The sequence below is a fragment of the Humulus lupulus genome, chromosome 4 (assembly GCF_963169125.1).
Source record: "Humulus lupulus chromosome 4, drHumLupu1.1, whole genome shotgun sequence".
Lineage (NCBI taxonomy): Eukaryota > Viridiplantae > Streptophyta > Magnoliopsida > Rosales > Cannabaceae > Humulus > Humulus lupulus.
This window is the reverse complement of record NC_084796.1, coordinates 104,031,823-104,052,356: the sequence shown is the minus strand read 5'-3', so window position 1 is coordinate 104,052,356 and position 20,534 is coordinate 104,031,823. Positions and strand designations below refer to the sequence as shown.

Here is a 20,534-nt window from a genome sequence, read left to right as displayed (position 1 = left end):
GGCTGAGGAATTTAATTATTTATAAAAGGCGGGAGAAGGCCAAAGGTCATTTTTGGAATTTTGGGACACAGTAATTGTTAAATTTACTCCGGATCCTTGCAGAGAGTAGGAAAAGTTTATCATATGAGAAAATCATATAATAAACTTGGGGGGCAAATGTTATCCCCAAAAATTTCGTTCAATGACATGGCAATCGGATGGACAAGTGGTAGTGCATGGTCAATAAATGACATATTAATAGTCAATAAATGTGTTATTTAAAGAGATGAAAAAGTTGAGAATTGACCTGGGGAGTTGTGATATTACTGGTCAGGAAATAGATTTAGTTGGTCAGAAGTGATTTGCCAGACCAGGTAAGGTTCATGCCCGATCAGAGATGTGCCATGCCCGACTAATGGTGTGTCATGCCTGGCTAGTGGTGTGTTTTGGCTGACCGATGAGTTATCTTGGCCGACCAGTCACTTCGGAGGATGGATTTGGTCGGTCGACGGATTAGAATCTTAGAAGTTACCATCTAGTGATTCTTCAGTAAAGCCTCAGTAACAGCTTCAACCTGAATCATTCGCAACTATCGCGGGAATCTCTCAAAAATCGTAAAATAATAGCTATATTGTTGTAATTTGAATTTGTTTATTATTGATTAATTAAAGTTGTTGAAACAACCAATGACCTCGTCAAAACAGGATATTCCTCATGTACAATCCATGAGCCTATAAATAAACGGCTCATGGCATTATTTAGGGGGATCAAATTTTGGGAGATTGAAAAAACTCTCTCTACTTTGGAGGTTTCGGGACCGTCATTTGGGGCATTCTGGGAGTATTTACTGAGAGTTTAGAGAGAGAAACACTGTATCTTTTTACTTACACTTGAGAAATTTAGTTGACTCAGGCTCATCTGATCCAATTGACTCAGGCTCATCTGATCTTAAATGTCGGCTAAATATATCACAACTCCAAGTGGATTAGGCTATTACCAACAAACTGGGGTTGAACCACTATAAAATTTACTGGTGTTATTTACTTTCTATTCAAGGTTCATTGTCATTTTTGCGTCTACTTGCAGTTGGCCAAAATCGTGGTCAACAGGTATTGTTCATCCGAATTAAATTTTTTTTTTTAAATAAAGAAAATTAAAATTGTGAAAATTAATTATTTCTAATCAAAGCCAAAAATATCAGATTTGTTTTTGCATTTAAAAATGTTTTTTAAAATAAGATATTTTTGTTAGTCGAGATTTAAATAATTAGATATTTTCTACAAAGATTCAAATTCAAATTTAAAAATAGACTAACAACTTAATTTTAAATCTTTTAATATATTAAAATATTAGAATTAAGATATCATATATTTAAGATATTTTCTTTTTAAATTCTTGATATTTTATTAAATCTTTATTTGAAAATATAAATATATGTTTATTCTATAGCTTTTAATATTTAAATTATTTGAAATTTGAAATTTGTTAGTTAGATATTTTTATGGATATTTGAATTTGTTCAACTGTTTTAAGATATATATTTTTTTTAAAATCAGTTATGATATTGAATTTAAAATTGGTTAAATTTTGAAAAATATAATTTTTATCTACCAATTAATAAAATATTTTTTTTAATAAAATGGTATTTAAATTAACTTTGGTTAATTGTTGATAAATCCTATTTAAATTAATTTAATATTTTTTTCAAATTAACCTAAACCAAGTTGATTGTTGATAAATGAAATTTAAATTAACTATTGTTAATTGTTGATAAATTTCATTTAAATTGACTTATTTTTGTAAAAATTTAATTAATTTGAATTTTTTGGATAAATTCTAGAAAATTAATTGTGTTATTTTTGCAAATGAAATAAATTGTGGTATTTTTGCATAAATTCATATAATTGCTCATATAATAGTGGGCCTAATCAATTAATAAAACGAAGGTTTAAATTCCTATTTTTTGGACCTTGTATGGAAGATTGAGGGCCTCTGTAGTTGGAACGACATACTGGACCCAACCCTCCTCCATACAAGCCCAATTGTTAAGGCCCATTTACTTGAGTTGGATTTAATTGTATAGGTTCATTATATTAGTTAAACTTAAATATTGATTAGCAACAAATTAATTCTAAATTAATTAAATTTGTTTCAATGTTACACTTTAGAATTAATATGAAATTATAGGACTTTTGTTTTAAAATTTTAATTTATTTCAATTTTTTGGAAAACCATAGTCATTAATTTTCTAAAAATAAATAATAAAAATACTATTTTTAATTTTGTAATGAGTTTATTTTAAGAATTTTTATTCGATCTCCACCGTTGGTTTAACATAGTCAATAGCTTAATGGGGCCTCGAGGCGCTTTGATCCGCCCCCCTACGGAAAGTGTTCATTAGTTATTTTGACAAGATTAGATTTTGAAAGATAGATAATTATAGGTCAAATTCTACTAGACTCACCCCTACGGTGACTACTAGGACTAAATCTATGATTATTGAAACCGTGGGTCTAGCTCATAAAATAAGAGATTTTATTTTCTTATTTTGATTGAATAGTATGTTGTTAATAATGGTGTCTATTATTAAATGAGTTTACAACTCTATTTAATTAGTGATATTTTTGACTCTCGCCAACCGGGACAAGAATATCATAGATTAGTTAAAAACCTAAGAAATAGAGATATGATTATTTTGGTATTTTTTTCCCATATCTTACATATTTTGGTATATGTTGTGTTATTTCTTGAATTTTGTGTGAATAGGAGTTTTATTGAGCAAATGTGATTGATTTCTATTTTATTGATAATTTGTAGTTTTAAGTTAAGTAGTGTTTGTGTCTACTCTTATCCTTTCTCAACTTTCGATGGAGAAAATCACTGGAGAAAACTTCCTTAAATGGAAGAAAAACATCAACATTGTGTTGATTGGTGACAACTCTGAGTTCGTCATGATTGAGGAATCCCCAGAATGAGCACCGTGTCCGCATGTTCGTGATGGCATCGTCAATGCTCGTGATGGCACCGTAAATGCTTGGATAGCACCGTCTCCGCACATACGTGATGACATCGTGAATGCTCGGATGGCACTGTGTCTGCACGTTCGTGATCAACTCAACTATGGTCTGACACAGCTTATGAACGATCATCAGACTTTCAAGTCTATCATGGGTGGACTTAGTAAAGGAGGAGAAAATAAGACTACTGTTGCTGATCCAACTAAGAATGAAGCTAACCAAGCCTCGTCTTCGAAAGCTGAAAACAAGAGGAAAGGTGGACAAAACAACAACCCCAAGCCTGCAAAGGCTACAAAGACGAGTGCACAGAAGCCTAAGGGGATGAACAAGAAAAACAAGAAAGTTAAAGATAAGTGCTTTCACTGCAAAGAGAAGGGGCATTGGAAACGAGATTGCCCCAAGTTTCTAGCAACAAAAAACAAAAGTAATGATTATAGTTCATTTATCTTAGAAACATGTGTGTTTAGAGAATGATAAATCAGTTGGGATTATTGATTCTGGATCTACCAACCATGTTTGAAACTCTTTACAGCTTCTTGAATCGTGGGAGGAAGTGGACGAAGGCAGCTTAAAGCTTAGAGTTGGGAACGGAGCGTTCGTTGCGGTCCAAGCTAGAGGAAGAGCTCATCTGAAGTTCAGAAATAAATACTTAATTTTAAAAGATGTATTTTTTTATTTTGGATTTTAGTAGAAATTTAATTTCAGTTTCCATGTTGCAATTAGAACAATTTGTTATGACTTTCACAAGTTCGAATATATCTATTTCTTTCAATGGATCACAATTGTGTATTGCATGTTTGGAAAACGGGCTTTATATTCTGCGACCTAATGAACCCCTCGCTCTTAACAATGATTTATTCAAAGTAGCTAAACCTAGGACCAATAAACGTCAAAAGATCGATAATGATAATATGACATATTTATGGCACTTGAGACTAGGTCACATTGGCTATGATAGAATTCAAAGGCTTACAAAGGACGAGCCTTTGAAGGAACTCACCTTAGGTGAATTACTTGTCTGTGAATCTTGTCTAGAAGACAAACTGACCAAGCGTCCATTCTCTGCAAAGGGTGATAGGGCCAAAGATCCACTTGAACTTGTTCATTCAGATGTTTGTGGACCTTTGAATGTACAAGCCAGGGGTGGTTTTGAGTATTTCGTCACTTTCATTGACAATTACTCTAGATACTCATGTCTTTACCTAATGCATAGGAAATCAGAAATATTTTCAAAGTTTCAGGAATTCCTAGCAATGGCTCAGAACCAATTAGGTAAAACGTTAAAGATCTTGCGATTTGATAGGGGTGGAGAATATTTGGATATGCAGTTCCAAGATCATTTAACTGAACTTGAGATTTTATCACAACTTACTGCCCCAGGTACTTTGCAAAAAAATGGTGTAGCGGAACGCCAGAACTGAACTTTATTGGAAATGGTTAGATGCATGCTTAGTTACTCAACTCTACCAACTTCATTCTGGGGACATGCAATTGAAACCGCGAACAACACTCTCAATCTCGTGTCGTCTAAATCAATCCCCAAAACACATTTAGAATGTCGGAATGGTCGTGAACCTAGTTTACGCCATTATAGAATCTAGGGGTGTCCCGCCCACGTCCTGAGGAAAAAGGAAGGAAAGCTAGAACCGCGAACTGAAGTTTGCATGTTTGTTGACTATCCTAAAGGAACTCGGGGTGGACTTTTCTATAGTCATTCAGAAAAGAAAGTGTTTACTTCTACGAATGCTAATTTTCTGGAAAATGACTATGTCCAAAACTTTAAACCTCGCAGCAAAGTAGTTTTAGAGGAGATGGTTAAAGATTTGACTCCAACCAATGTTCCATCGTCATTAACGCAAGTTAATGATGAAATTCCCACTCTTCATGTCCAATCGATGCAAGTCGATTTAAATGAAGAAAGTACCACTGTTCCTGAGGAAATAATCACAGAGCCTCGTCGTAGTTGGAGGGTTTCTAGGAACCCAGTTCGCTATGGTTTGGATGGTGAAAACAATATGGTTGTTGGTGATACTAGTGATGATGCTCTGTTGTCTTTCAAACAGGCAATGGCTAGCCTTAAAAGGGAACTATGGCTCGACACCATGAAACAAGAAATGGAGTCCATGTACTCAAATTCCGTCTGGGATCTTGTGGAAGCACCTAGTGACTTTAGGGCCATTGGGTGCAACTGGATCTACAAGAAGAAATAAGGTGTTGATGGAAATATCGAGATTTATAAAGTTCAATTAGTGGCAAAGGGTTATACCCAAAGAGAAGGCATGGGCTATGAGGAAACTTTTAGTCCGGTAGCCATGCTCAAGTCCATTCCCATCCTCCTATCCATAGTATCCGCTCTTGACTATGAGATCTGGAAAATGGACGTCAAGACAACTTTTGTTAATGGAAAGCTTGATGAAGTCATTTATATGGATCAACCAGAAGGATTTAAAGTAGTTAGACAAGAAGGAAAAGTTTGCAAGTTGAATAGGTCCATTTATGGACTTAAGCAAGCTTCTCGTTCCCGGAATCTTAGGTTTGATGAAATAATCAAAATCTATGGCTTTGAACAAAATATTGATGAGCCCTGTGTTTACCAATTGAAGGCAAATCAAATAGTGGTATTCCTGGTTCTTTATGTAGATGATATCTTACTCATTGGAAACAATGTTAAGAAATTATCAGATGTGAAGAATTGGCTGAGCACTCAATTCCAAATGAAGGATTTGGGTGAAGCAAGTTATGTTCTAGGTATCCAGATCATTAGGGATAGAAAGAACAAACTCTTAGCTCTATCTCAAGCAGCTTACATAGGTAAAGTGCTTCAACATTTCTCAATGATAAATTCCAAGAAAGGACGTTTACCTTCCAGCCATGGAATTCATCTTTCAAAGAAGCAGTCTCCCCAGACTCCTGAAGAGGAAGATGTAATGAGAAAAGTTCCTTACACATCTGCAGTTGGAAGTCTGATGTATGCCATGTTGTGTACTAGACCAGATATCTACTATGCAGTGGGAGTAGTGAGTAGGTATCAGTCAAACCCAGAACCGGAACATTGGATAGTAGTTAAGCATATCCTGAAGTATTTAAGGCGGACTAGGGATTATATGTTATTCTACAAGGATGGTGTTCTGAACCCTGTAGGCTACACTGATTCAGATTTTCAGACTGATGTCGATGACAGGAAGTCTACTTCTGGAATGGTGTTTACTCTTGGGGGTGGAGCTGTGATATGGAGAAGTGTAAAGCAGTCTGCAATCTCAGATTCCACCATGGAAGCTGAGTACATAGCCGCGTCAGAAGCAACTAAGGAAATAGTCTGGCTAAAGAAGTTCTATTCAGATCTTGGTGTTATTCCAGAAATGGATAAACTGTTTGTGTTGTTTTGTGACAATATAGGAGTGATAGCCAACTCAAAAGAACCTCATAGTCACAAGAGGAGTAAGCATATAGAAAGGAAGTATCACATTATTCGAGAATATGTGGTCAGGGGAGATGTGAAGGTTATGAAGATTACAACTGAAGACATTCTTGCAGATCCGTTTACAAAGAAGCTACATTTGATAAGCATATCAAGGAAATGAGATTAGTATAATTAAGACATTAGTTTCAATTAGTGCAAGAGGGAGTTTCTTGGGGTTTTATGCCCTAATTAAAACCCAATTTCTTTGTAATCTCATTTTATTATCAATAAAAGAATATAAATCATTTTTTGACTTGGTCAATCACTTTGCTCACATGTTTTATTTTTATGATTATTTGTTTAATATAAACTTCTATTAAATCCCGAGCATATAGCTAATCGTATTTATAGTGACGCAATCACAGTGGAATATAAATATGATTATATGTTCAAAATAAGTTAGTCCTAAGATGAGTCAGTGCACATGATTTACACTGACTTGCAAATCTACGATACAATCTACTTATACATTGTGGTGTTATGTTCTTTCCAGAACATTAGCAAATTAGATAAGATCGGATGTATTTGTTACATCGGACATGACCGATATTGACAATTGATAAGATAAGTAAACATACCGTTATTCTCTATTCTAGTCATATCATATAGTTGACCATAGGTCACTTCAATCTCAATTCTGAGTGGTTAGTATTCTAACTGATTGTATTATTTGAGTTCTTTGACTTGTTTGTTACCAGCTTACCCTACGGACTAGCCCATACTTACATCTTGGGAATTCGGTAGTATAATTGAGTGAGAGTGTTAATCATAGATATGAGCATCTATAACTCCTGATGAAGAAGTGAAACGATGGTTTCCTTTTAGTTTGGTTCAAGGTGCTAAATTATAGAGATCTCATTTCAGTAATTAAATTAGTTTACTGAAATATCATTTATAAGGAACTAAGTGTTTTAAGGATAAAATACAATGAGGGGTAAAACATTATTTTAGTCCTATCTCATTGTAGACCGTCTATAGAGGATTGAGTGACAATTATGGTTCTAATAATAGATAATTAATAGCGTATATACATATATACTTGTTATAGAGCGTTCTATGAATTCAAGAGTGCAATTCCGAGTCTTTAGTGGAGTCACGAGGAATTAATAAGTTAGTAAATGTATTTGTTAGATTTATGATAACTTATTGGACCTTGATTTCATAGGCCCATGGTCCCCATTGTATCTTGGATAAAATCATCTAGATAGTCTCAATTAATTGAATTAATTATCAAAGTTGACTAGGTCAATTTTTGATAGTTTCACAGAGTTATGTAATTTTGAGAAGAGAAATTAGGGCAAATTTATTAATTAAGATAAATTGGTATCTAAATTAATAAATAAGTTTAAATCATGGTTCAATTATAAATAATTAACTTGATAAATGATTTAAATAATTATTTAATTAATTAAATCAATAGAAAATAATACAAGCCTTGATTTTAAGTCCAATGGGCTTATAATCAAATGGGAAATTTCACAGGCCTAAAGCCCATGATAATTTCAACCTAGGGCTTCAAATTGGCTATTATTTTATTGATTTTTTAATTAAATTAAATGGCCTAATTGAGTCTACAAAATGAGTGCTTAGAGAGAAGTCAAGACAGACGACAGATAAGTTTAATCACCAGTTTTTTGATAGTTTTAGATTCTCTCTAAACACAAGTCATTTTCTAAGCCTCTTATTATTATTTTCTCTTCTTCTCTCTGTATTGATCTCATGTGTTGAGAATTTCCCACTCTATTCTAGGTGATTCCAAGGATACTTTGGAAGGTTGTGAAGAAAATTGAAGATCGGTTCAATTTGTTGATAATACTCTACGACAGAAAGGATACAAAGGTTAGAGAAAATGAAGAAATGACTCATTCATTCCTCTGTGTATACTGTAAGTATTCTTATCATTGTTTCTCTTTGAATTCAATTTTAGAAACATGTTCTAGGTTATCTCATATTAATTTGTTTAATATTAGATCTACATGAAAATAAATAAAGATCCTGTATAAGTTTTCCCAACAAGTGTAACGTCCCAAATTACCTAATGAGCCTTAGGACCTTGATTAGGGGGCTAGGATGAAAAATTATGGAAATTATGTGTTTATGTGATATATATGTGTATCATTATATGATTATGTGAGTTATATTATAATATGACCTGATATGCATGTTTAGGCGTATTAAATATGCATGTGGCCTATTTTTGATAAAAGGGAAATTTTCGTAATTTGGCCTGTTATGGGTATATTTGGCATATATGTGATATATGTGTGGGACCACATTATTATGTGGATATATTTGGGTTACTCGGCATGAGGCGATCCTAGAGAGCAAGTTAGTGGGAAAGTCACAACAGGACCAATACTTGATTCGGAGTGAGTCGAGGGGTATTTTGAGTATTTAGGACATTACCGGAATATTGGGTAATGAGAATAAGTATTTGAGGATATATTTGGAGTTAGTGAGACCAGGAGGGAATTCTGGGAATTTTGACTATTTTACCCTTGGGGACGTTTTTGGGTACCCCGAGCCTTGGGATTTGCTTAAGGTTACTTAAGCTCGAAGTAACCTGACAGAAGCAAAGTACATTGAAAACACTCTCTCTCACGTTCTCTTTTTGGTGTTCGATAGAATTTTCGAAGGAAACTCGAGTTTTAGGGCCTAGATTCAAGCAAGTTTAGAGTCATAACGATTCTAGGGAAGATTAGAAGGTTGATAGCCAGAGGATTTAGCAGAAAAATGACATAATCAGAGGTAATTTAAGCTTTGAATTTCCAAGTTTCCATTTCCTTAAGTTTCCTAAGTTTTGATTGGATTTTTATGGTTAGGTGAGTTTTTGAATTGTTTGAAACTTGGGTTTTGGTGGTTTTGGGCTGCTGAGTTGATTATGAACTTTTTTTTTGGGATTTGGCTATGTTTGGATAGGTTTGTAACGTCCTGCATTTACTGTTAAGGCTTAGTGCCTAGACTACAGTGCCTAGAGGATATAATAGGATATACATGTTGAATTAATTGAATAAATGTGTGGCTACGTGGCATACACGATTTATACGACAATATGGATTTAAATGCATGTTTATGTGTATTAAATATGCATGTGGGCCCATTTTTGATAATAAGGGCATATTTGTAGTTTTGGCCCGTTGCAGGCATAAATGTGATTATATGTGTGTAAATGATTGAGACCACATTATTATGTGGATATATTTGCAGTATATGGCTTGAGGCGATCCTAGTGAGCGGATTAACGAAATAGCCACAACGAGGTTTAATACCCGGCTCAAGGTGAGCCTAGGGGTATTTTGGGAAACTTAACATATATTTGGGATTTATTGAGTAACGAGTAAGTATTTGGTGATTAGTTGGGCATGTCGAGATTAATTGGGAATTTGTAGGACGACTCGAGGAATTAGCAGGAAACGGGGCAAATGACCATTTTGCCCTTATGGGCAATAAAAGGGATGAGTTATCACTAAGGGTGTTTTGGTCTTTACGTTGAGGATACAGTAGGCTAAGCCATAACAAATTATAAACATCTCTAAACACACCCTCTCTCAGTTCTCTCTCCTCTCCCAACCGACCTCTCTTTTTCTCTCTCAAATTGGTGGAATTCTTGAGGGAGCTAAGGGGGGATTAGTGGCTGAAGGCTTAAGATATTGAAGGCTGGAGTTGCGATTGATTGAGGTTCAGTTCAGGGGTCATGATTCTCAAGGAGGTAAGCTTCAATTCCTGCTGTTGATTATGTTTTGATTGACTTATTTTGGTGTTCTTGAGTTTTGAACTCAATGGATGAATTTTGGGTTATGAGGGAGTTTTGGCCTAGCTTTTAGTGTGGTTATGTTGTTTATGATGTTTGGGAACGTTTGAGAAGCCTAAATATGGTTTTAGGTTAGGTCTAGGTTGAATTTTGGAAGGTTTAGCTTGGAGAAAACATAGAAAGAAGTTGGGTTTCCTGGGTTCGCGGGGGCGCGCCACGACCCTGTTCATGGGCGTCGCGACCCGCGTGGCCTCAGAAGCCTGGGGGGCCTTTCTATCTCATAGGGATTGGGGGTTGGCGCCTTTGACTAGGGGCGCGCCGTGACCCTCAGGGCCAAGTCGTGGCCCTCCTAGGTAGCCATAACCAAGTTTGGTCTTTAAACTTAGAGAGGCTCGAGGACTTAAACCTAAGCACTCGGGATGAATTCTACCACTTAGTTTAGTAGAATTCGAGGTCCCGGAGGCTAGTACTTGATTCCAAAGCTTTCAATTGGTTTATGATTTTAATGGTTATCCAATATTGCACTGCGACTAGGTTATACCGCAAGGGCTTAGGATTTGGGATTGTACTCGGGGCTACCATACGCTAGCTGCTCGGGACTTGAGGTAAGAAATCTGCACTCGAGTTGTGAATGGGGCTTAAACCCCTGTTAATGAATATGTTATGAATGTGAATATATATGTATCTGAGAATATCTGGATGTGCATGCTTGTATACGCTACCATCGATTACTTGCTATGCATTGTGAATTTGTGATTATATAGATTTGGAGGCCGGCCTAAGGGTACCGGGGGCCGATAGCAAGCATCCGAAACGCAGCCTGGCCTAAGGGTGCCGGGGTCAACTAAGAGACTAGGGGACAAAGCCTAAGGGCATCGGGCCTGGATATTATACAATAAACAGAAGTGTGGTTTGCACTTAACTATTTACATTGATTGATGAGCTTGATTTATACACTTGAATGAGTTGAATATTAATGTTGATTGGTTACTTATATCTTGTTGTTAATGGAATCTGATGAATTATGTTTACTATTTTTATACTGTTGCCTAGTTGTGCATGCTGGTTTAATTTTTCTTGCTGAGCCTTGGTTCACGGGTGCTACGTGGTGCAGGTAAGGGAAAGGGATAGCTGAACCAGCCATGAGTTGAAGGGCTTCAGGGGCGGTGTGTACATATGCAGCCTGCTCAATCACCACGGTCAAGATAGCTTGGGAAGAACTAGTGTTAAACCATGTTTTTCTACTTAGGACGGCTAAGCTGTATTCTATCTGTCTTTTACAAGTCTGTAAATTGATTTTGGGATCCCATGTATAAACTTAACATTTTAATGAAAAATAACAATTTTTTTGATCAAATCTTTTAATACTTGACCATGACTTAGTTTTTAATTACACATTTAAGTTCAAACGAATTGCTTAGCAAGTTAAGCACTATTTTAAACACACAGTGTAACGGTCTTGGTTATCTAGTGTGTTTAAGGGTTCTTGAAGACTGGCTGGGCGTGTACACTTACCGCTAAAGATAAGCTCAACTCACAGTTAGGTATCTAATGATTATGTGGTTAATTGTTTAAATTGAACCTATGTGCCTTATCTGCATGCTAGTATAGAGAGCATGATGTGTATGAATGTATTTGGTGGAAATGGGATTTGATAGCTGATGCATGAGCAATGTAGATTTGTGTTTTGATATGTATATTATGTGTGTGATTATTGTGATTGTTTGGACCTGCCCGTGGGATGATTCTGGAAATGAATATCAGGGTTAAGGGGTTAAGTCATTAACTACGGACTGATTCAGAAATTGTGTATTCAAGATAGTTAACTGGACCTGCACTACAAGAAAAAATGCTTTTAATAACACCAAAAATGTGTTATCAAAACATACCATAACACGTTTTGATGTGTTAAGACCGACTATGTTATCGTAGGTCAGGATACTTTACATAACACTTTATCATTGTTATACAGATGTGTTATTATACTGTCAACGATAACACACTTTCTGTGTTATTTTAATAAATAGATAAGTGTTTAATTATATTATTTATAGTCGATTATATAACACATTTCAATACTTAGAAATTTGTGTTATACTACACTTTAGTATAACACATTTTTTGTGTTATACTACACTTTAGTATAACACAACTTTTGTGTTATATAATGATGTTTGCATAATAAAATTCTTTACTTATAAAAAGTGTTATTGTAATAGATATTATAACACATTTTTCGTATTATTTTAATATTTAGATAAGTTTAAATTCTCATTATATATTCATTTATATAACACTAATTTATTCTATTATATTTTTATTTTTTATTTATATAATTAAAATTAATTTTCTAATATATACTAGCATCATCAAATGAACTTGATTTTCAAATAGCAAAAAGTAAAAAGCATTCAACATTGTATTAACAATCCACAAATTAGTTTAAAACATTCAACACTGTCATCAAATTATATTATAGCTCCCAGGAGACAAAGACCCGAAAACTTAAACCAATAAATCTTAAATCACATGGTAAAACTAACATGCTATACAATCTCCAACCAACATACAAGACAATGAGTATCTATCCTAATAACCACCAATCTAGTGCCAAATATTCGATACTGTCGATTTCCCCAAATATCAGATTTATCCAGATAATGAGATTTCAGGCAACATTGCACCCATGGTGGATATCTAGCATCTTCCTCCACTTGCATCCCATCATCATTTGTAGCCACTCCAAGTAATGCATTTTGCTTCTTCGTCAGTACATCAATGTCAGGTTGATCACCAAAAAAACTTGTTCTGCCACAAGTTGAAAATAATACAATCAATTGAAGATAACAATGGTAAGGGTGTAAAATAAGAGTAATGCAAGTGACATTTTACATAATAATAATAAAATTGCACAGCCAGCCATATGACTTCAAATGATAGGTTCTATTTCAAAAAGGAAATATATATATAAATATATATATATGCAACATTATGTGGTGCAAGATTTTGGTATGAAACATGTGTCCCTAGCAAATTCCAGAAAATAAATAAATAAATAAAATAACATAGAATGCAGTGTGACAAAGAGAAGAATAAGTTTTTCTAATGGCAAAATCATTTTTCAATGCACTAGAAGTTCCAAATTTTATTTTGTCAATCTACTGGAGGAGAGCATAATGCGGTTAAAACATGTTCCACGTGTGTTTTTAATAGAACAATTTCTCTATAGCCAAAAGAAAAGAGCAGAAGAAAGTATAACAGGGGACAACATCAATGGTTCAGTTAACATCATTGTTATAGAAAAGTATTAAGATTAAAAATAAAGGCTAAAAGAAGTATCATTGAAAAATCTAGGACCCAGATTAAGAGTAGAATTATAAATTATAAAATAGAAAATTTACAACACAAAGTCTGTAAATCTGTATAACCCGAGACTACAATAGGCCAAAGGAGTAAAGTTGGAAAGCTTTCAGAAAAAGGAATTTGAGTTACTGACCAGGGATCTTATAAAGTGCATTCACTTTCCGTATCTACATGACAGGTACCATATCAAGAAAATGTACTAATGTTAGCTCTCCCATGATTTATGAGGACATTACCAGGCTTGTGTAGGCTGCCAACAGAAATATCTTAATGAATTATTCCGGATCAATTTCAAAATTTCTTTTTGTAGTTCCAACAGTGTTTAAAATACCTTTTTTTAATCAAACATTCTGAAGTTAAAAATTGATATTGCTACTATAACCCACCAGATAATTGTTGCTAAAAAAAATTAGCATCTAATTCATTACATACAGAAAGAAATATCAAGTATGCAGCCAGAAAAAATTGGTGAATACAGGGTGGCATGCTTTACTAGACTATATGCAATAGAGACACGAAATCTAGGACCCAGATAAGAGCCAACAAAATTTTAAGTTTCATGATCTCAGGACATTCCTAGCTTTTTTTTAGAGGCATTAACATCATGAGTTCTACGTTTTCTTAACCAATCTCAAGCTTTTGTCAAAATAGAAGAGCCACCTAACTCAAAATATTATATTGTACATTACCTCTCAAGAATAAGGCAAAAGACAACATTTATGGGCTAACCAGTTTAACAATGAACTAAACTACTCATGAAAATCTATATATTAAAAAGAGCAGAGCAACGAGACCACACCAGGGTAAAACTAATGAAATAATATTTAATCAATTAAAAATAGAATCTAAAGTCATTCTTCCAAGAACTAGCAATCAAAATAATATATCAATACTAACAGTATAATTTTAAAGCCAATTAATTTTTTTTGGATAAAACTAATAAGTAACTAAATGAAATAATAGAACAAAAATAAAAAATCAAGTAAAAGAATAAATAAAACAAAGTGGTATGTTACAAAGAGTGCCAAAGTACATACCTGATTAGCAGTTGAAGCAAAGACAACAAAAACATGACTTGCAGTATCTATATATAGCTCCTTTCCAAGACAAGAAATACTCAGTACAATCTTTTGATTCAATCTGCAATCATTTTTCAATATAAGAAATTAAAATTAATTTAGATATAGAAACCATAGTTTATACATGAATGTATATCTTTAATTGGGACATTGTTACAAACAATAAAAAAAATGTAGAAACAAAGACATGACTTAATAACTTATAGTTTAGATCATTATGTAGTACATAATATTTCAAGCTATGAGATCATTATCTCAACAACATTTTGGTATTTAAGAAACATTTTTTTCTATTTGTTAATAGTATTTGTGCTTGTTGACTTTTCTTTCCATTCTCATATTTTGAGCATCAACAAGTAATGATCCAATCATCTTTTCTATCATTTTACTAAATACAATAAAAATATCAGGAAAAGAAAAACTACTTTGACTAGTACTAGACAGCAGCAGCAATAATGTGAAACAGAATTCCAAAGCTATGAACTAAGAATGAAATTACAGTTAGGTAAAGGAAATGCCTTCATATCTTCCAAGGCCTTGCAATGATTTTGCTTTGAGAAGAACAACTTCAAGGAGCAGACTAACAACGTGCATGGACATAGGTGGGAGTCACTGCAGCAATGTCTATTCCTTCAAATACATGAAGCGCCATGGAACTAATATCAAAGACAAGCTTGATATACAAAAAATAATTATAATAAAAAAAAAGAAAAGATAATATACTAGAGAGACATGCAATGTGAAACATGTTGAGTTATTGTGATACATTGAAAATTTTCACTTAGTTGGTACCACAGTAAAATATTAATGCACACATGCAAACACAAAAACATATACACATAGTGCTCAACTTGTAATGCACACATAAAAGAGTGCAAGGTAACAAAACTAAGTAGACTAGCAAAAACAGAGGACAAAAACACACTAAAACAAAAACTATTGCATGATCATAATTATTATGGTAACCTAATAAAGTTCATTCATATATCATAGCTACAAATAAAAATATATCTGATTTATTAAAAATAATTAATTCAACAACACAGTTATATATGCAACTAGCTACACAGAGAACAGAGGACAAAAGATATAATAAGAAAGTGGAGATACAAAGGCTAATGAAAGCAAAAGACAGATTCAAACCCAAAATTCAAGCCTTATCATATTAAACCATTCACAACCCCTTAATGAAAGTTTATAGTCCCTAAGCAAAGATTAAAACTATATAAAACGCCCCACAAATTCATAGCCATCCTAAGAAATAAAAACGAAAAATCGGAACCGTAAACTTCTAAGGAAATCTATGAATTTGTACCTCTTACTGTGGCCGGTTCTTGGTGGTTCCTTCTTCTCCTCAACTTAGTCCACAAGGCTATGAAGAAACACTTTTTCCTTACAAACATAAAGAAACCAAATTAAACTTAAAGAAAAACCAGATAATATAAATATTTTTTATTAGTTTCATGAATAGAATTACAATAATTAGTCTTTTTATCTTAAAAATTATAATACTAAATACATTCCACTCATTTAGAATTCTATTATTACTGAATATGTAACAAGTGTACAAAGTTAGAGAAATAAATTATATAATTCTTTTTAATAATGGATGGCTATTGGGCTTTTTCATTTTTGGTGGTTTATGTATATACATATATATATGCACACACATTTATGTTAATATATATTTATATGATAGTTTTATTACTTGATCTGAAATGATAGACTATTACTGAGAATGAAAAATGCTGAAGGATGAAAATGCGGAAGGTTGACAAATATATTTAAGATACAGGCTTAAACATAAGATATAATTTATATTATGTTTTAACCAATAAGCTTTTGGCTCATAATTTACTTCATAAAACGTTAATCTAGGCCACTTATATTGAAAACACGAACCAAGACATAACCGCTCATAATGATCAACCCAAACCTTCAATTATATTGAAACATACTATACATGGCATTAATCAGTATTATTCATCGACAATTAAAATGACAATAATAACAGATTAATTCTTATGAATGCTTTGAGCAACCTGTAGTGATCTAATCTTATCTAGTTGGAGAGTATTGATAATAAACAAATGTTGATAATTAAAGAGTATCTGAAACTAAAGAATAAAAAACTTAAAAGTAAATAATAACACTAATCAATATCCTTATAAGAATGTGAAATAGAATCTCACCTATAATGGTAGAACCTTTAAGGTTGGCCACACTTTAAAATTGCAACACCGTTTCTTTTAGTAATTTAATCCAGTCTTGAAACCACATCAATTGATCATAAAACAATGATAAATAAACTGAGAACTTTTGATATTGAAAAACACAAATAAAATTTTACAGCTTTACAAGACTTACTGATCATTTCATGACAATCTGTTTTAATACTCTATATATATACACATGTAAGACATGAATTATGCTAAGGAAAAAATAAAGATAAAGGTAATAACCACTCAATGATGATAAGGCAACCACTACACCACATCTGCCTATTCACCATAGAACCAAAACATTATGCAAGGAACAAGAAGTGCATAAACAACTTACAGAACTGAGGTAAAGCAATTACACTCACATGCATAGTCACATTGTGAAGCTGACAAATTAACTGGGGTGGCAAGTTGGGGTAATTGGGTATATGAGCATCGACTTCCTTGTTAGTGAAGCAGCAACCTGCAACCTGTCTAGAAGACTTGAATTAATAGCAGTTACTCACAACATCAAGGAATAGGGAGATGAAAAGTACAATACACCCAAGGAAAATAAGCACCACTTTTTAAGAAACTAAAATGGGAGATCTTATATACAACAAAAGAAGGCATCAATAATTTTTGAAGAAACTAATTAGAAAATATAGTTTAATTTTAATTAATTAGTAAGAAGATATAATTAGGTATACAAGTAACAAAGAGAAATAGAGAATAAATACATAATTATTTAATGATCATTAGGATCTGCATTTTTCCTAACTTGTGAAGATGAAAGAAATAACAAGACTGCATATTCTTCATCTTGATTATGTATTATACAGGTAGGGCAGGGCAGGGCATACACGTATATAATTTATATATCGTACGCCTCTATTGCTACATAAATGGCTACTAACGGTAATGCATAGAGGCAAAGGTACATGATTAGAGTTGGCAAAAGGGATCATACATCATCTTGATAATCTATACACACCCCATAAAAAAAGCTGATTAAAAAAAAAGCTATAATAATAACTCAATTTACTCATATGTCTCACTGAAGCATTCCATCAAACTATTATTATGCACAGGTTAAGCGTAGCTTAGTTTTATATAATAAAACCAGTTTAAGCAGTCAAACAAAACAAAACTTACAGATAAATTGACTCAAACATCAATTAACACAAATACACTCTATACATACGAGTTTAGCCTACATCACTGCGTTCTTTGACTGAACTTCAGTGGAGCTCCACCTTTCTGGGGCAAGACATTCACAACCTGCAAAAGAGAAGTTCAAAGTCAGCAAAATTACTAGCGGTATCAATCTGCATTTTTGTCAAACTTTACAATATTATTCACTAATCAACTGAAGTCAAACAAGGACAGACTTTCAAGTCACTGAATGTATTAGTAGCAAAGAAGTTCACAGAAAACGGGAAAAATACAGATGAGTCTGTTGGGGAAACAACAAACTCCATTGATCCACTGCAAACAATTAATCATACAAGATAACTATCACTTAAATTGAAATCAAATAAATTATTAAGTTTTAAAAGGAAAACAACAGTAACAATTTCAGACCTTCGGTTCGAGTTGTCAATAAGTAGAATGGACCACTCCAACACAGAATTCCTTGGGTCGAACCTGCAACCAATAAAAAAAAGCAAATTGATACGGAACTCAAATAAAATATAGTGCAACTCATAAACAATGCAAATGGATGCAGAATTATAAAAGTGATGACAACCAAGCTCAAACAAATGTATTACAAAGAAGTGTCAGTTAAGTTGTTTTTAGATTGTATACTACCAAGTATCATCTATATTCCTCTTAATTTTATATTAGTTATAAGGATTTCAAAGACAATGAAGTCAAAGATATGAAAATGAATAGTTGGAAGTGTGCCTTGCTAAACAATATTCGTATATGCATGATTAAAATACATAGAAACATAATAACAATACAATGCAAAATTAGCAACTTGAGATACAAAAAAATTCATTATCTTTTCCAATCCAAATTGATATCTAAACTGGACAGGATATCTAAACACCAACAAAAAGTAAGAAGAGAAATACTTAATTATTTATTATCTAGAGAAAACAAATGTTGCTTTTGTTATATAAAGAAGCATATAATGGCATGGTCTATACTCTAATCCACGACAAGCAATTTTGGCATGCATGAATAACAAAATAAATATATATATATCTATATAAATAATTGTGATAAGTTCACATATATGATGATAAGTGTGCTAAATAAGTATAGGCCAACATAATCATTCAAAAGTGTGCTAAAGTAGTTGCTGAATTGGAGACCCTTTATGTATATATTGACATAGTTAAAAAATCAAGCAAAGTTAACATTCCAAGATGTCGTTTAACTCACAAATGGAAAGAGAGCTTCTACAAATATACCACTACACACTTAAACAGAGTGGACAAGAGAAGACGTGTACCTCAATTGAAAGAAGAAAAGAGCAAAGAAATGGTTATATGCGCGAATCTATAAAAATGGTGATAATCTATATAACCAGGACCTAAAGTACAAATATAGTCACTCCAGTCTAAAAACTCACACCTCACGGCTGAATTTAACACCTCAAATATCAACCCTAATTGACCAACACCCAATCGTGCAAGGAAGACCCAAATTGAACAAGAGAGATACTCCTGTTTTTATTCTTTATTTCACATGTATACACACATTATAATAAATCATATTAAAAACAATTAAACATAAGCGTATACAATGCACATAAAATTAATAAGGAAATTTACACACATATATATAACACATACATGTATATAGATCAAGCATAATATTTGAAATAACAAATAGAATATCTTAAAAGAATATACCTTCTTATTTAGTTTCTAGAGATCTTTCTCCTTTTTGGAAAGTTTAAATCAAGCCCTAAATCAACTTTTTCCAACCATAATTGTAATGAAGTGAGACCGAAAAAAAAAACACAATAAATTAAGAGCACAGCAGAGAGACTTGTAGAGTCCAAGAACTTTACTTAGCTAGTTAGATAGTAGTAATAATAGTAATAGTTGTAGTATTTTTATGATTGTGGATTTTGGTTCAGACCGGGATTTATTTACACTCGTAGTAACACTTGTAGATTTTCTAAGTTTAATCTATAGTTTAAGAATATTAATTTTAACCTAAGGTTTGATTAATATGATTGATATTGATGGTGATATTTATTATATTATAAGGTTTAGATAGACCTAATAAGAAAGTAACACTTGTCATGTGTATGTTTAATGATAATTAAGTATTTTTGAGGAATAAGTTTATTAAGAGTAATATTTGAATATCCTATGGTCTGTCAGCAGCTTTGAAAACGTTAGAGGACTTAGTCAAGGCTGTTTACTCAATTCAAATTAAGCTGAAATTGTGCAATTTCGTGTTTAAATATTTAGCATATGCCGATATATCGCAGCTATAGGGGCGATATATCGCAGTACGGGGATACGAAAAACACGTAACTTCGCATGATCACCTCGACGAGCCTCGGGCATGCTGGCCCAGGCGATATATCGCCTACAAGGGGTGATATATTGGCTCCTTTAGTATATTTTTGAATGTTTTTGAAAACGTTCTCATTTTAATCTTTAACCTCTTGATAAGTCCAGCATCTTTCTGACCGAGTCTTCAGCCTCAGCTGAA

At 33.1% G+C, this 20,534-nt stretch overlaps 1 protein-coding gene and 1 long non-coding RNA gene across 3 annotated transcripts; both read right to left on the bottom strand.

Moving 5' to 3' along the window:
• Positions 1–12,598: 12,598 nt before the first annotated feature.
• LOC133829103 (protection of telomeres protein 1a-like) lies at positions 12,599–15,723 on the bottom strand. The gene is made up of 2 exons (XM_062259028.1): positions 14,608–15,723; positions 12,599–13,015 (listed from the first exon to the last, which is right to left on the bottom strand). Exons 1-2 carry the CDS (start codon positions 14,640–14,642, stop codon positions 12,754–12,756), a joined length of 297 nt encoding a protein of 98 aa, XP_062115012.1. The 5' UTR covers positions 14,643–15,723; the 3' UTR covers positions 12,599–12,753.
• Positions 15,724–17,235: 1,512 nt separating this feature from the next.
• Positions 17,236–19,840, bottom strand: LOC133829102 (uncharacterized). Of its 2 annotated transcripts, none has more exons than XR_009891526.1 (4): positions 19,718–19,840; positions 18,435–18,497; positions 18,068–18,131; positions 17,236–17,341 (listed from the first exon to the last, which is right to left on the bottom strand). It is a non-coding gene; the product is annotated as an uncharacterized LOC133829102 (long non-coding RNA). The 2 variants fall into 2 exon arrangements; XR_009891527.1 differs by having other exon boundaries at positions 17,242–17,345; positions 18,055–18,131.
• Positions 19,841–20,534: the final 694 nt, after the last annotated feature.

What these genes read in the sequence shown, in the direction of transcription:
- LOC133829103 (XM_062259028.1), bottom strand. Translation starts at nt 14,642, where the DNA reads ATGTTTTTGTTGTCTTTGCTTCAACTGCTAATCAG. An exon ending in TTGCTTCAACTGCTAATCAG is followed by an intron (nt 13,016 to 14,607) that starts GTATGTACTTTG and finishes AACTTGTGGCAG; the next exon opens with AACAAGTTTTTTTGGTGATC.